The sequence below is a fragment of the Galendromus occidentalis genome, unplaced genomic scaffold (genome assembly GCF_000255335.2).
Source record: "Galendromus occidentalis unplaced genomic scaffold, Mocc_1.1 scf7180000077480, whole genome shotgun sequence".
Lineage (NCBI taxonomy): Eukaryota > Metazoa > Arthropoda > Arachnida > Mesostigmata > Phytoseiidae > Galendromus > Galendromus occidentalis.
Window position 1 is genome coordinate 803,603 of NW_003805468.1, and position 13,399 is coordinate 817,001.

Genomic DNA, 13,399 nt, shown 5'->3' on the forward strand with positions numbered 1-13,399 from the left:
CCAACGCAGTCAGCAGATTTTCACGTGACGCATCATGACGCTCACCACTATCGCATTTATTTCCGTGATCATCCCGAAAGTTCAGGCGCATCGATTTTGCGCTTCTCATTCTCGTCCGATCTTGATCAAAGACCAAGTCGCATGGATGAGCCCCGAATACCTTTCTCTATTGAAATCGACTGGAAACGGACCCGAGACTCAAGAAGGATAGTCCCATGGCAAGCGAAGACGGAAATAGACAGCGAGCGAACCTATTCCAGGCTCACTTCGCCTTTGAGCGGAGTGGGTGGGTGGGTCGGTCGGACGGACTGAGTGGTCGACCGCCCGCCCGCCCGCTCGAGCCGGCTAGGCCCTGTGTGTTAGACTTTCTGCCGAGAGCATTCCATTAGGGAAAAAGAATCGGAGCGAGGGAAAAATAAGAACGAAATCGAGACTTGGTCCATTATTTGGTTAAACTCCAATCGGCTCGAGTGGCTGAGTCAATGGTTCTGAGATTTTCTCGAATGTCAACCGGGGGCAGGGGAGCTCGGTGTCGGGGGATCGACCGACCGAGAGACTGACTGACTGAGACTGAGCCCCTCCTGATGGTGCAGAGCAGAGTCCCCGCGAATCCGAGCTCGTGTTCCTTTGTTTTCGAATCGACTTGGGGAGATTGATAGAATCGAGACCGGATACTTAGGGGAGGGATTCGGGGAGACGCTGAACCTGAATTCGAACACGGACTGACTCGACACAGCTAGTCCTCTCCCTCCGTGGCTCATCGCCATCACCTCTCGATCGTCATCTTCGGAGCGGGTATGTGAATATCGAGCGAGTTCTCAACCTACACCTGTCGGAGCGCAATCAACAATGAAGCGGGGACAGGAATCCACTACAACCGCGTCTAAAGGGGATGGGGCTGGTCTCCGGACCGGGACCTCTGGAAGTCAGGATCATTTCGTCTCGAGCATTACAGTCCGAGAGAGTCGACTCAAAGTCGGCGCGAAGAAAACGCGAAGTGTGTACGCTGCCTACGAAAATTCTTCGACCGCCGTGCGTAATCGCAATGAGGTCATTATACTTGTGGTCGCCTTCGCCGCCGCCATCGGCGTGCTCATTCGCCTTTTTGCTGTAGTCTGGGGTAAAACGGCGCCTCTCCCCTTGGTGAGTTTTCATCTCCTCGCAACGCGCATTTTGGAATCGTGTCCAGTCCAACCAGCTGCAAGACTGCGTCCCGCAGATAATATATTTTCAAGCCATTGACTATTGATCTGATTGATTTTTCAGAATCCACAGAGTTCTCGATAAACTGTGAGTGTCCAATTGGAGACATCTCATTCGAAACCCCGTAGAGAGAGCGTGGATCACATCTACAATTTTTAATTTCATCGTCTCCCAAGTACCCGGGGAGGTTTCTCGTCCTATTTTCCGTCCGAGAGTATCGTCCGATCCCTACTCATTCGCGTTTTCCGCAAGGAATTCGATTTTGAAGGGAGCCGAGGCTCTTTCATCTAAAAGGTGTCACCTACGATTTGTTTTCAGGATCTCCAATGCTCTACCCATAAAACCCGCAATCTAGAGCCGTTTAGCTGAGGTTGAGGACGAACCATTAAATAGCCTCACGACAGGCTTATCGCAGCGAGAGAGAGTAGGATGGATGTTTAAGTCTAGCACTAGATAAAAGGAATGAGCGGAGCGGAGGAATGAGAAATGCGCGAATCATGATCAGGTTTAGTATGAGAAGGTCCAAGAAGGTTCCCTATTCAATCTCAAAGTGAGTCAATGCCTCGTATCGTCATGCTGCTCCTCCTGGAAAAAGCGGGCAAGTCGGAGGAAGTTGAGATCGAAGGTCCAATCCACTCTTCGATTGTTCTCTTCGTTCATTAAAACGGTTCCCGCTATCGCCTAATGGATTCCAATCTAATATGCAAGAACAATTGACCAGAGTAGCCTCGATTCGGGCGGCTCCGTTCAGCAGAATTCCTGTTGCCGAATATTCTCCAGCATTAGAACTAAAAACTTTCAGCTGCCTGAATTCAAGCATCTCGATTCAGGACTTCACAGACACGGAATACGCCGTAGCGAGATCGAAAGGAATCGAACCCGTTCAGGAAAGCTCAGAGCCTTCTGGAGTGAGAGTGTGGATACGATTCCCGACATTCCTGCAAGATCGCATGACCCTCAAGTCTAATCAGTGATTTAAGGAAATCCGAATAATTTACTTAGCGGAAACGAATAGTACAAAAGGCGCGGAGAGGAGCACGTCCGGAGGAAAAAAGGGAAAAAAGTGGCTCTGGGTATCGAATGCGCAGGATTCGAAGGCTAGCTCCACGACGGGGATTCCATCCGCATCCGTTGCGCTCGGAAATCGGAGGTAGACACCGATAAAAATTTTGAATGTTTCTATAGAAGGCAAAATCGTCTCGACTGCTTTGCATGTTGGAATCACTCGCGATCCTCGGCATTTCCTCCTCCCAATCACTCCTGTTCAGAGGGCTCTTAGCTACAAGAGCGACGGAGGCGAGCGCATCGATGGAACACGAGCGCCTTCACCTCTTACTCTGGATCGCTTGCTTCTAAAATGAATGAGTGTTGCTCTCCAGGCGCTTCCTAGCATCAAGTTGCGGACCAAGTCATTTTTCGGAAAAGCTCGACGAGCAGATGAGGACTACAATTGGGGAGCTTACGATTCTACGGCTCGATCGGCACGTCGGCCCCGGTATCTTCAGCACAAGCTAGCATGGGTCGTTCCGTGCCACGTCTCCACTTGGTTTCAAAAGCCTCTCCCAGAGGTCTCAATACGATCTATCTCGCTCAATTTTTCGGAAACCTCGAGTTGTCGCCGGAAGCTCCAACACTTATTGTGCGCCATCCTCCCCCATTTCGAGGGCCACGACGTTGAGCCTATTCCATCGGTACATATCTCTAGGATCTCGGACATAGAATCTCAATGACGTTCTCGGCCGAAGAGTCTGCTCAAACAGCTATGACCTTCGATCTCGTTTCTGGGAATGCTCTCCGAACTGAGATGGGCGGTACTCGGAAATTCTTGCTGAGAGGGAAGACGATGGCTCTTGTCTGGTATGATGGTTCGAGGGTTATGATCCTTGATTTATGATTAGAAGAACTAATCCGAGAGGCGAGAAGTGTGCGCCATTCATGAACTGAATTTATTCGGGCTCTCGCCCCAACTCCATGCTTCATCTCATCCCTGATATAATTCGTCAGAACAGCCGTTCGATGGTGTATTGAACTATAACAAATTGCTCCTCTGTGGTCCGTGGAGCTATTCCTCCACTCACCCTGAGATAGCATCTTATGATGTCCTCGAGCAATCGTATGGTTTCATGTCGATTGTAGCAGACTCTCTCTACGCCAACGCGAAAACACTTTTTTGGGTCAGCAGCTCCGGACAAGGCTTGCAGCGAGGGCTTCACGATGCCCATGAGCCGCGTGCCGTTTTCGGACAGTTCGAGCGGAAGGCGAGCAGAATCATCCCCGTAAAAACTGTAGTAGATCGAAATATACGCGCAATATTGTCTTGCTACAGGCACAATGAGTCTGTGGTCGAGGTTCAACTTGAATATCGTCTGTGGGGCACAGACGGAGAAAATTTTCGTGTACACGACCATCAGCTTCGCAATCTGAACTGCATTCAAGCGTCTTCTCCCTCTGCACGGATTGAAGTAATTTTTCGAGAAGGAGCGAGGCAGACATTCAACGTCGACAGAAATCCGCGCTACGTTCACCAGGCAACAAAGTACAAGCAATGTCCGCATATTGCCTCCTTCACCAAGACGCCTCCGACTCCCCGCCTTGAATCTTGAACGAACTACAAATTATGCCAAGTCGGAGAGAGCAGGTGAGCACTCTGGGCTCGGTGAAATACTTCAGTGATGTTGATTCACACCTCACTGCTGTGCAACGTGCGGTATATGTTCCGTAACGACAATTAAGTGATGAAGTCAGTTTCGTTGAAGGTTGCTGCTTCATAATGGTGTAGCGAGGGTCCCTACGGTCACTTTTCCGAGAATTTCGCAGAACGCCTTTTTCTGGGTTGAGGAGTATTCTTCCGAAGAAGGCTCTCGAATCTCCTTCCTCCGAAAATCCGCGGTCGATACGATGGTTTTCTGTTCCATCCCGATCATCCCCGCCTGCGTTCCTAGCCCATGCTGTTCCAGAGAGCTAAGCATGTAGGCAACCCACCTGCGTACATATATTTCCCACTCAGCACGCTCCGGTCCCTGGAATAAGAGCCAACCCCCCGTCGGCTCGTCGAGCGTGACTGATGCGCGGACGTCAGAAACGAGGCGAAATTCCGAACGATATGATATCTTTTCGCTCGGATCCGTTCGGGGATGTGGTCTCGAAAGCCAGTGGGAATCTCCTGGTATTGTAGATGGCGAGCTTATTTCACCTCGCACTCGCAACAGGCACTCGAGACTCGGGCTCTAGGCGAAAATCTCCATACGATTTCCATAAAGAAGCTAAGCCGAGAAGCAAGACCCCTCCCGCGAGTAGCCCCGGCCGGTTCCAATACAAGCCCGAAAATGTCCCACCGACTAGGATTATGCTAAAGCCGCGAGCTGCGAGGACCTCAGGTCCCGATCGAGGTGTCTCTGGAGGAGTCCATGCATGACCCTTGGGATTGGGTTCGGCGTGAAGTGTCGGACAGTCTCATTAGAGAACCATTTCCTGATGCCGCTGACGATTAGCGGCAACATTGACCAGCCTCGAGGCCTCTCCCATGGACGGTGTTCCACCCCCCTCCCGCCCCCTCATCAGAACGATTTTGCGCTCCGGGAACGGGGGCTATGACGCAAATGGGGCAGAAATCCGTGAATGTTTGTCCCCGGCGGCTGGACGTTCGAGGGGAAGAGCAACGCGCGGGAAAAATATACCAAGGGATGCCTCGATTATTCATCTGTCTTTTAGATCTTGAGCTCTACTCAAGGGACAGCCGACTCGAGCGGAGAGATGAGGAGGATCGAGGAGTTCGGAGTAAGTATTCCTCTCGTGCGCAAAGCCGGAGATCCAAATGCGCGATCGCTAGTTCCGAAGCTTCCCGAGAGAACAGTCCCTCAGAATCCCCAATCGAAGTCCCGTGCCGGTAATCTCGGAACGCCGAGGACGTTAATAAAGGCAGCCGCGGCCTTGATTCGATCAGAGAGGGAACTAATTTGTTCGCGAAAGAAGACGCGCTGGCGACGAAGATGAGAGAAACATAAAATAAATTCCAGCCTTGAGAAGTTGTTCCCTTCGACGTGGAGCGTTTTTGGGTCTTCGATTCGCGCTCCACGTCCCCCGTCCCATCTCTTCAGTTTCTCCCGACGCTTGAGGGAATGTCGCTCGCTCTCTTCTCCTGCTCAGCAAAGTAGCGAAGCCGAAGCTGCGGCCCCCGGCTTTTACTAGCAGCCAGTTTCCGCATAGCTCCGCCATGAGCAAACTGGCTGTCAGTTGCAGAGCGTATCCAACCAATTTAGTTTGTCCCCTCTCGCAAAATCTTGTTTAGACCTGGCGCCTTTTCATTTGTGGGGTAGAGAACGACAGGGAGAGTGTTTTGATCGAGCAGCGACGGTACCGGTCGAAATAACGAATGAATCCGCGATGCGAATAATTTTTGTCTACCCGAAGACAAAAGATTCTCCCGCCCGACTCTTTTTCGACGCTGCGGTCTACGCGGAGAAGTCTTTTCGGAGATAGAGCATTGAACGGTTTTTCGATTTTGGAGAGGATGAATATATTGCGGTGAGTCCGGAAGCGCTCGAAGTTCGTTTAGCATAGAGATTTTCGATCGTTCATGGAAGACGGCATATCGGACCGCTTGCCTGAACGAGCCGGCTCCATGGATGCCCCGCTCGCTCGCGTCCGTCGCTCATATCGCCGACGCAAGCAAGCGGAAAGCCTGCAGGACTTGGCCTACGTCTACGTCCGACCGTATGAGACGACCGTACATTCCGTCCGTTCGAGCGAGCGAGCCAGCGACCGACTAGCTGCGTGCAGGTTCACGTCACGCGCTGCCCAGACAACGAAGCAGTCGGCCATTTCAAAGGCCCGGACAGCTGTCCTTTGCAGTGTTGTAGTCGATTCGATTCCGAGGACTTGTCGTAGTCGTCATTTACGTCGGAGCTGCCGCTTCTGGTGCGGCGGCGGCCGCTGCCGCCGTTGTTGTTCTTGTTCTCGGCGTCGGAGGAGGCTCAACTACAAGACCTCTCCCCTGTTTGGTTGGCGGCGGGATGACTCCTTCTTCCGTTCAGGATCTTGGAGCCGAGGGCGAATCAGGCCCCGAGCAACTTTCGCATGATTTACTTTTGAGAAAAGGAGCATTCCGCCCGCTCGCTCTCTTGTTCGATCGAGCGAACGAGCCGACAAGCCCGTGGCAATTCCTCTGGCAACGAGCCGCGAAGCCGAGGCCAACAAAGACCGCCGCAGCCTTGTCGCGGTCTCACAGAACACCCCCGAGATCGTCGACACAATAAACGATAATACAAGGTTTCTCCTTTCTTTTTCAAACTCCCATTACGCAGCTGGTCCCGGGTCCCTTTTCCCCACCAAAATCTCGCCGTATCACTCACTCACTTACCCGGAGTCGGTCCCTTCCATCCAAGCAAGCGCGCGCCTTTCACCCCATGAACGCAGTTCATATTTTTCGCTCCTTCCCATATCTCAGTCGGTCAGCATCACTGACACTGCTGTTACTCTTTGAGGGACGCTCATGTATATGTTTATTCGCTTCTGTTTTGAACCCGACCGACCCCATGAGCGACGTGATGGAATTACAGCTACCGCCGAGAACGAGACCTCTAGGGACTTTCGGAAAACCTATTCAATAGAAATTTCGGAAGCCGTTTTGGAATGAACGAAATCTTCATCAGGGCTCGAATTCGACGTGCTCAGTATTTACGTGCTAAGCAACCCTGGCTAGATGTACATGGAATCCGAGGAACGGTGAATCTGCTTGTCGTTGAGACCTGGAGCCAAATAATAGTGAGATGTCTCTTTGGCGCCGGCGGTTGCAGAGCGACCTCCACTCGGAGACATTCATTGAGTCAAGCCACCGACCTACAGAACGAGCGACTTAATGAACGGCCTCAGTTGGCTCTCTCGTTGGTTGCATGGCTGATTTGTCCTCAGAGACGAGATACATTATTGTCTTCTTGGGCACGGTCAATGTATCACCGGGAAGAAAAAAACAACAACAACAGTGACTGAGAAGACGACATTATCACACACAGCATCTACGAGAACGATCACAGAATACCGGCGCCGACTTGCTCGCTTGTCCATCCGTCATCGTCTTCTGCTGTTCAACGAGGATTCAAACGGGTTCTCCTACGGACTTCCCCGGAAAACCTGCTCAACGAGGGAAACCTGTGTTCCGCATCGGGATCTGATATTCCCTTTTGACTCCGACCGCACTAATATTCTGTTTCCTCTTGTCGAGCTCGCAATCGCAGAGAAGCATCAGAAGAAGCGGGACAGTGGAGAGATTGCTCGACACATGGGCAGTTGTTGCTGCCCGTCACAAAGGGTCGTATGCAGTAAGCCGCTGCATGTCCGCGACGGCAGATACCTTCTACCTTCTATAAGCCCCCGCTGAATATATTAGTCCACAAGGACTACAGCCACACTCCACCGCAAGCCCTATGTTCATAGATAGGCTGTTTGCTTGCCAAGTTCTATGCGGATCGTCCGAACCATCAGGCGCAGGTGCGGATGCAAGACTGGAGAAACCGACGAGGCGGTCGGGAGACTCCCGTGCAACGTACTCCTTTTTCATGTCCAAATGTGCTCGTGTTCCTATATTCCTGCCGGAGGTCGGCAGATCCAAGGCTCAGAGCCGCACTAACAGCCAGAACTTCGAGAGTTTGCTCACAAGCTCAAGCTCTCCCCCTAGACCTTTCGACTCGATAGAGACGTTCTTTTTAGCGGGCTCATAGACAAGCTGTTCGTATGGGGACACATCAGGTAGCTACGAGCAGATAAGGTCGACTGTGCCAGCACCATCGCGGGAAAGCGCTGGACCACGGATGGTTTCGGCGTTTGTTCAAACCATTGATTCCGTCTCCTCGCCTCATCGTTCCGAACGTTGAGGTCATGATAGCGGAGCAGCAGCTCGGAAGAGTAAAAGGCCATAAAAATGTTCCTCCCCCCTAGAGACAGATAAAGCCGCCTCGGTGAAGTCCGCATTCTTAACCAGTGCAGGCGGCGTCCCCCCGTCGGCCGCGTCGGCGTCTGCCCCAACGTCGGGTCGTCTCGTTTCGCGTGCGTGTCTCCTCTCGCCCTCTCTGTGTGGAGCCCGTATATCGGAGGAATGGAGGAAAGTGACAATCTGAGACATTCGGATGCTCGCTCAAGCTCACCGGATGATGAAGAATTAGATTCCTAATGATTCAGATTTCTCAGGAAGCTCTCCATTGCGTCCCCGACAGGGATCAACGAGGATTCATGGGGAAACTAAATCACGCGGTCTTTGGAGGTAATGAGTGCTCGTGAGATGGCGAGGTACACAATAGCTTCGCGAGAGCTTCCAATGGGACCACTCCCTACTTGAACACTACTACAATAGGTTATAGGAATCCGGTTGCACTCGAGAGCAAACCCGAGATGCCGAGACCAGCAGAAAGGTTCGCAACAAGGACCGGATGTCCCCATCACCAAGCGTTCTGTTCTCTGAGAAAAGTTTTTCTTGTTGAAATGCTGAGAGAACAACCGCTGGTGAGTCCTACCCGGGGAGAAAAAATAAGAACACCAAGACAACAATTGGATTCCGCAGATGCTTTCTCGGGACCCGTGTGCAGCGTCCCCCTACCCCGACAGTGCGATCCTCTCTTTCTTCCGCTTCCACTCACCCACTGGTCCCCACCTCACCTCTACTCGGAGATTCCAGCGGTCCTTTGCTGCTCTCCGCTGATCTCTTCGGATCAAGCTGAACGCTCTTTGGGCTTTTATTAAATCGGCGTCGAGGAATGTAAAGAATTTTTCAATTGTTCCCTCGCGATTCCTTGAATTTTGAAGCGCCCCATTTGAAACCGACAGGCTCGACGTGTGTGTCCCAAACGAAATAACCAATGATCTACACGGACGTTCCGCGTGCCATCGACACATCCCCGCCTTGACACCCCGACTCTGGCGTTCGCGGAGAACATCGGCACATGCTGGTATGCTCCCGAGGGAAGTATGCAGGTCTCTAGAGATCGCTCCCGGATTCGGAGCTCCCTGACGATCTCTTACCCGGGAGCAGTGGTTCTAATCGAACCGACTCTTCAGTCACTAGTTTTCTGAAACACCGGAACTTCGCGGATCCACCGATATTTCTGCTGCGATCGACGTCAAGAAGATGCGTCCTTCCTCGCGCAAGCAAGGAGTCGAACAGCATGGTTTGCGAGGTATTCCCTGGACACCACGCCTGCCGTAGGAGTACTGAATTCCTGAAGCGAAGAAGTTGGCGTCCCTATGCAGGAAATTTCCCCGAGCAGCGCGAGTGATTGTCGAGACAGATGAAAATTTGCGCAACCCTGACGCTAGCGAGGTCAGTGCGAGAAGAAATATCGATACTTGAGAATATTTAGGATATGTCTCCTCTCGTGGTCGCGTACTATGACCCTGTATTTTTGATGGAGGACGATGATTATCCAGAATCCGTGGATCAATTGTCACAGCTGCATTGTACAATACATGAGTATGGATAGAGTCGCTCCAGGAAGTAATTAGTCAACGCTCCTCATTGAAGATTCGAAGATCAGTTCAGGCAAAATCTCATCCGAGGAGCAAATGATACGAACAGAATCGATGAGTGTCGACAGGAGATACGCTGAAGATAGCTTCCACTCTACCTATGATTGATAGGAGTGATATAATAGTTTCTAACTGGTGCTACCGAGGTATAATTGCGGACAGTCGATAATAATGCACGTTTCCGTCTGACGCGGCTCCATCGAACACTTGTACTGAGCCGCTTCGAGAACAGTCCGACATGAAGGCTCACCGGTGCGCCGTAGCCACAGCCAGAGGGACTCCGACACTCAAAATCACACCCAGGGGACAGCTATTCCAGCAGGACAAAGTTCATGGGATGGCGACCGAGGCTCTCTCTCACCTATGAATTTTCAGCCGGGGCCCCCAGGAAGCAAATGACGAATCCGCCCAAGATACGTCTCATGCGCAGTACTCAGGTATTCATTCATATACATATATACTGAATTCATCATTGATTTATTAATTTATACAGTATATTAAATTCACAGAAATTCTAGGCTCACGTCTTGGATTCCGTCGGAAGGAAGCGATTGGCGAGACGGAGATGGGAAATGTCAATCACTCCCCAAACACAGACTATAATCGAGAGATCACACCTCTCGATTCATCCAGCTCTGCTTCAGATCAGCACTTTATTTTGAGCGCAGGCCCCCGGCTATTCCAACTCGATCGTTATTAAGAGAAATTCTTCGGAATCTTTTATCACAGCTCTAAGAATATTGCACAGAGGAATAGTTCCCATTGGTTTCCAGGCAGCTCATCAATTGATGACATCCACGATGCAATCCTCTTCAATTCCCAGTTCCACGGTGTAGCTCAGTCGAGGGAAAGAAATTTCGATTTCTGACACGATCTGGCTCGTCAAAGACTTACAATGATGCACTGTGAGTCCCTTGAGGTTCGGTTGGTGCAGCAAGAAATTCTTCAAGCCCTGATCTCCGATCTTGCCGCATTCGTGAACCATGAACCCTGTCAAGGATGGGTGATGCTCGGCTATGCTCACGAGCGCGTCATCGTCGAGGGAACATTTTTCGAAGGCGAGAGACGCCATTGCCGAGGATCCAAGACCCCTCTCGAAGGCTGCCGCGGTGAAGTTGGGGGCTCTCCTGATCCTCAAATACTTGAGCTTCTTCAGACGAGAGAACTTGATTCCATCCTCGTCCGTAAGCACTTCGCAGCTCCCTACGTCGAGCATCTCTAATTTGCTGAGGTTTCCGACCATCAAGCCGAAGCACCCAGAGCTTATGGCACCTGAAGCCAGAATCAAACTCTGGAGCTCTTTCAAGCTTGCAATGTCTCGGAAGACTCTCGCATCGCAGAAAACGCCCACGAGGTAGAGATGCCGCAGATCCGAAAGGTTTCCTAGCGATGTCAATGAGCTAGCGACGATTCGGTTGTGTTCGAGGGCGAGACGCCTCAACTTCCCGTATTTGAAGATTCGGTTCAATCCTGTCTTCGAGATAGAGGAGGAGCCCCCTATGCTCAGATGTTCCAGATCAGGGGCGGTCAGGGACAGTTGTCGGAGGTGAGCGTCATCGAACCTTGTAGCCCCTAGTAGGGACAGACGCCGCAGTTTGCGGCAGCCTCCGATGGCGGTGTAAGTTTCCCGCTGCAGGGAATGGCAACCGCCTAATCTGAGCCATTCGACGCTTTCCGAGTGTTTTCGGAGCACTCCGATTACGTCCGCATCGGATAGGTGTCTCAAATTGAGATCGAGCTCTATGAGCCGTTGCCCCGAATTCAAGAGTCCGGCAAGAGCTCCGCTGAACGCCCGGGAGCGGGTATCGAGGGAAGAGGTCAGGGATATCGATGCCAGTCCCGGCATCAAGGAGCGCAGCAACTCGAGGGTCTCTTCCGCTGGAAAGTCTCGAGAGAAATTTCGCAGAGAGAGGTACCGCGTATTCAGCCTCAACTCACGAACCTCCCATGCAACGTGACGACAAAGGGAATCGTCCGGGGCTGCTAATCCTGAAAGGCAGAAATTCCGTTCTGGGCTCATCCGGGTGTTTTCGGACTGCGAAATTCTAGCTCGATGTATCATGGGTAGGGATGTAAATTTTTCGCGGACCGCCATTTTTCCGCGAATACTCGCGGAAATTTCCGGCTACTCCCCATAGAGTTTCAATGGAGGCCGCGAATTTCCGCGAATTTGGCGGAAATTTTTCGCGAAAAATTCACATCCCTAATCATGGGAGACTTACTCAACAATTGGAGAGATTCGATGTCCCTGCATAGTCCCAGAATGTCGCAGAGTCTCCGAAAGGACCATTTGCATTGTATGATGCGCAAATCTCGGATCTTTTCGTTGACAGCGTTCCAGAATCCCCGATCGAACGTATGCAGATTACCTGAAAAGAATCGTCCCGTATTAGTATCCGATAGCTTCCGTACATTCATGCGTTCCGCATCCTTCTGCATCAATTACCTCCCGTTACGGAGAGGTATCTGTACTGCCGGGGACTCTGCCTGAAGGCGAGTGCGGCTTCTTTGGCTTCGGGTCCTGGAATCACGAACTGGACAGCTTCAAGCCATTTCGGCTCGCACATGATCTCTGCCCATCTCCGGCATGTGCGAGCAGCGCTCAGTCGGTCCAATGGACCCAGCCTGAGGAACACTCCTTCGAGCAGCTGGAAGAAGGGAACGGAGTTACGATCGAAGAAAGGAACTCGATGTTTGACGCAGAGAGACTTTCCGACGCCGCCAGCGTCATATCTCGAGACCGACGACGAGCTCCCGTGATGATTTCACAAATCCTGCCGGAACATTTCCACATCATCGTGAAGGGTGAACTCGCAAACCTCGAGCGGAAGATCTGCCATGCTGCTTTCTTCAAGGAGCAAGAATCCTCAAGGCAGCCCTCACTAACTGAAGGATTCCACAAGTCCAACCGAGTCTCGTGACCGGAGCTGAAGAGTGAGCCGAAGCGCTCGTTATGTCCGACGAATGAATGATCGTAGCTCGGATTGTTTGGGGTTCGGAGTCGCCGGCTACCCAAACCCATCACCGACATCCGAGAGAAGAAGGGAAACTCAGAGCCTTTCGCGATATATCCTACGATAATTCTACGGCAGCTCGATCAGATCGAGGGCATAAATACCGGACGAATTCGGCTGTTCCCAGGAGCTTTGGTGATATAATAATGAAATACTCTCGGCTGCGAATACGGGCTGGCATGCTTTCATCGCGGCCGTCTCAGGCTTCCATAGAGTCACCATGAGAGGTCCGCCCACGAACGCCGCGACCTCGGCGCGAATTTGGCGCGGATTCGGCGAGTTCGCGTCCCGAACCTAACCCTAATTAGGATGCTACCATCTTTAGTACGAACTCTATGCCATGCCTGACCGCGAATTCACGAGGAGCTCTCTGCCGCATATTTTCTTCACGAGACAAATAACGCGAGCCAGACGTCGCAAGCCGGGTCCGAGCAGATACATTACGCCCTCTTTGCAGACCGGAATGGCGAATGGTCTCTTAGGCATCGCGATCCCTGCTCTTCTCCCAGACTTGATGAACGACCTTTTATGAGACGTACACGCGTAGAGTAAATTCCAAGTGTCCTTCAGCTAGGAGAGTCCGAGAGGTACGGAATCTCGCATGGCTGGAACGGAAACATGGAGTTGTGTCCCGCTTCCTGAGCTTTCAATTGTACAGTGAGACCTGA

At 51.8% G+C, this 13,399-nt stretch overlaps 1 protein-coding gene across 1 annotated transcript; it reads right to left on the reverse strand.

Moving 5' to 3' along the window:
- Window positions 1-10,498: 10,498 nt before the first annotated feature.
- On the reverse strand, window positions 10,499-12,557 carry LOC108864509 (F-box/LRR-repeat protein 7). Its single transcript, XM_018640297.1, has 4 exons — window positions 12,537-12,557; window positions 12,164-12,365; window positions 11,940-12,086; window positions 10,499-11,595 (listed from the first exon to the last, which is right to left on the reverse strand). The coding sequence occupies exons 1-4, from the start codon at window positions 12,555-12,557 to the stop codon at window positions 10,499-10,501; spliced, it is 1,467 nt and encodes a 488-aa protein (XP_018495813.1).
- Between the last annotated feature and the right edge of the window lie 842 nt (window positions 12,558-13,399).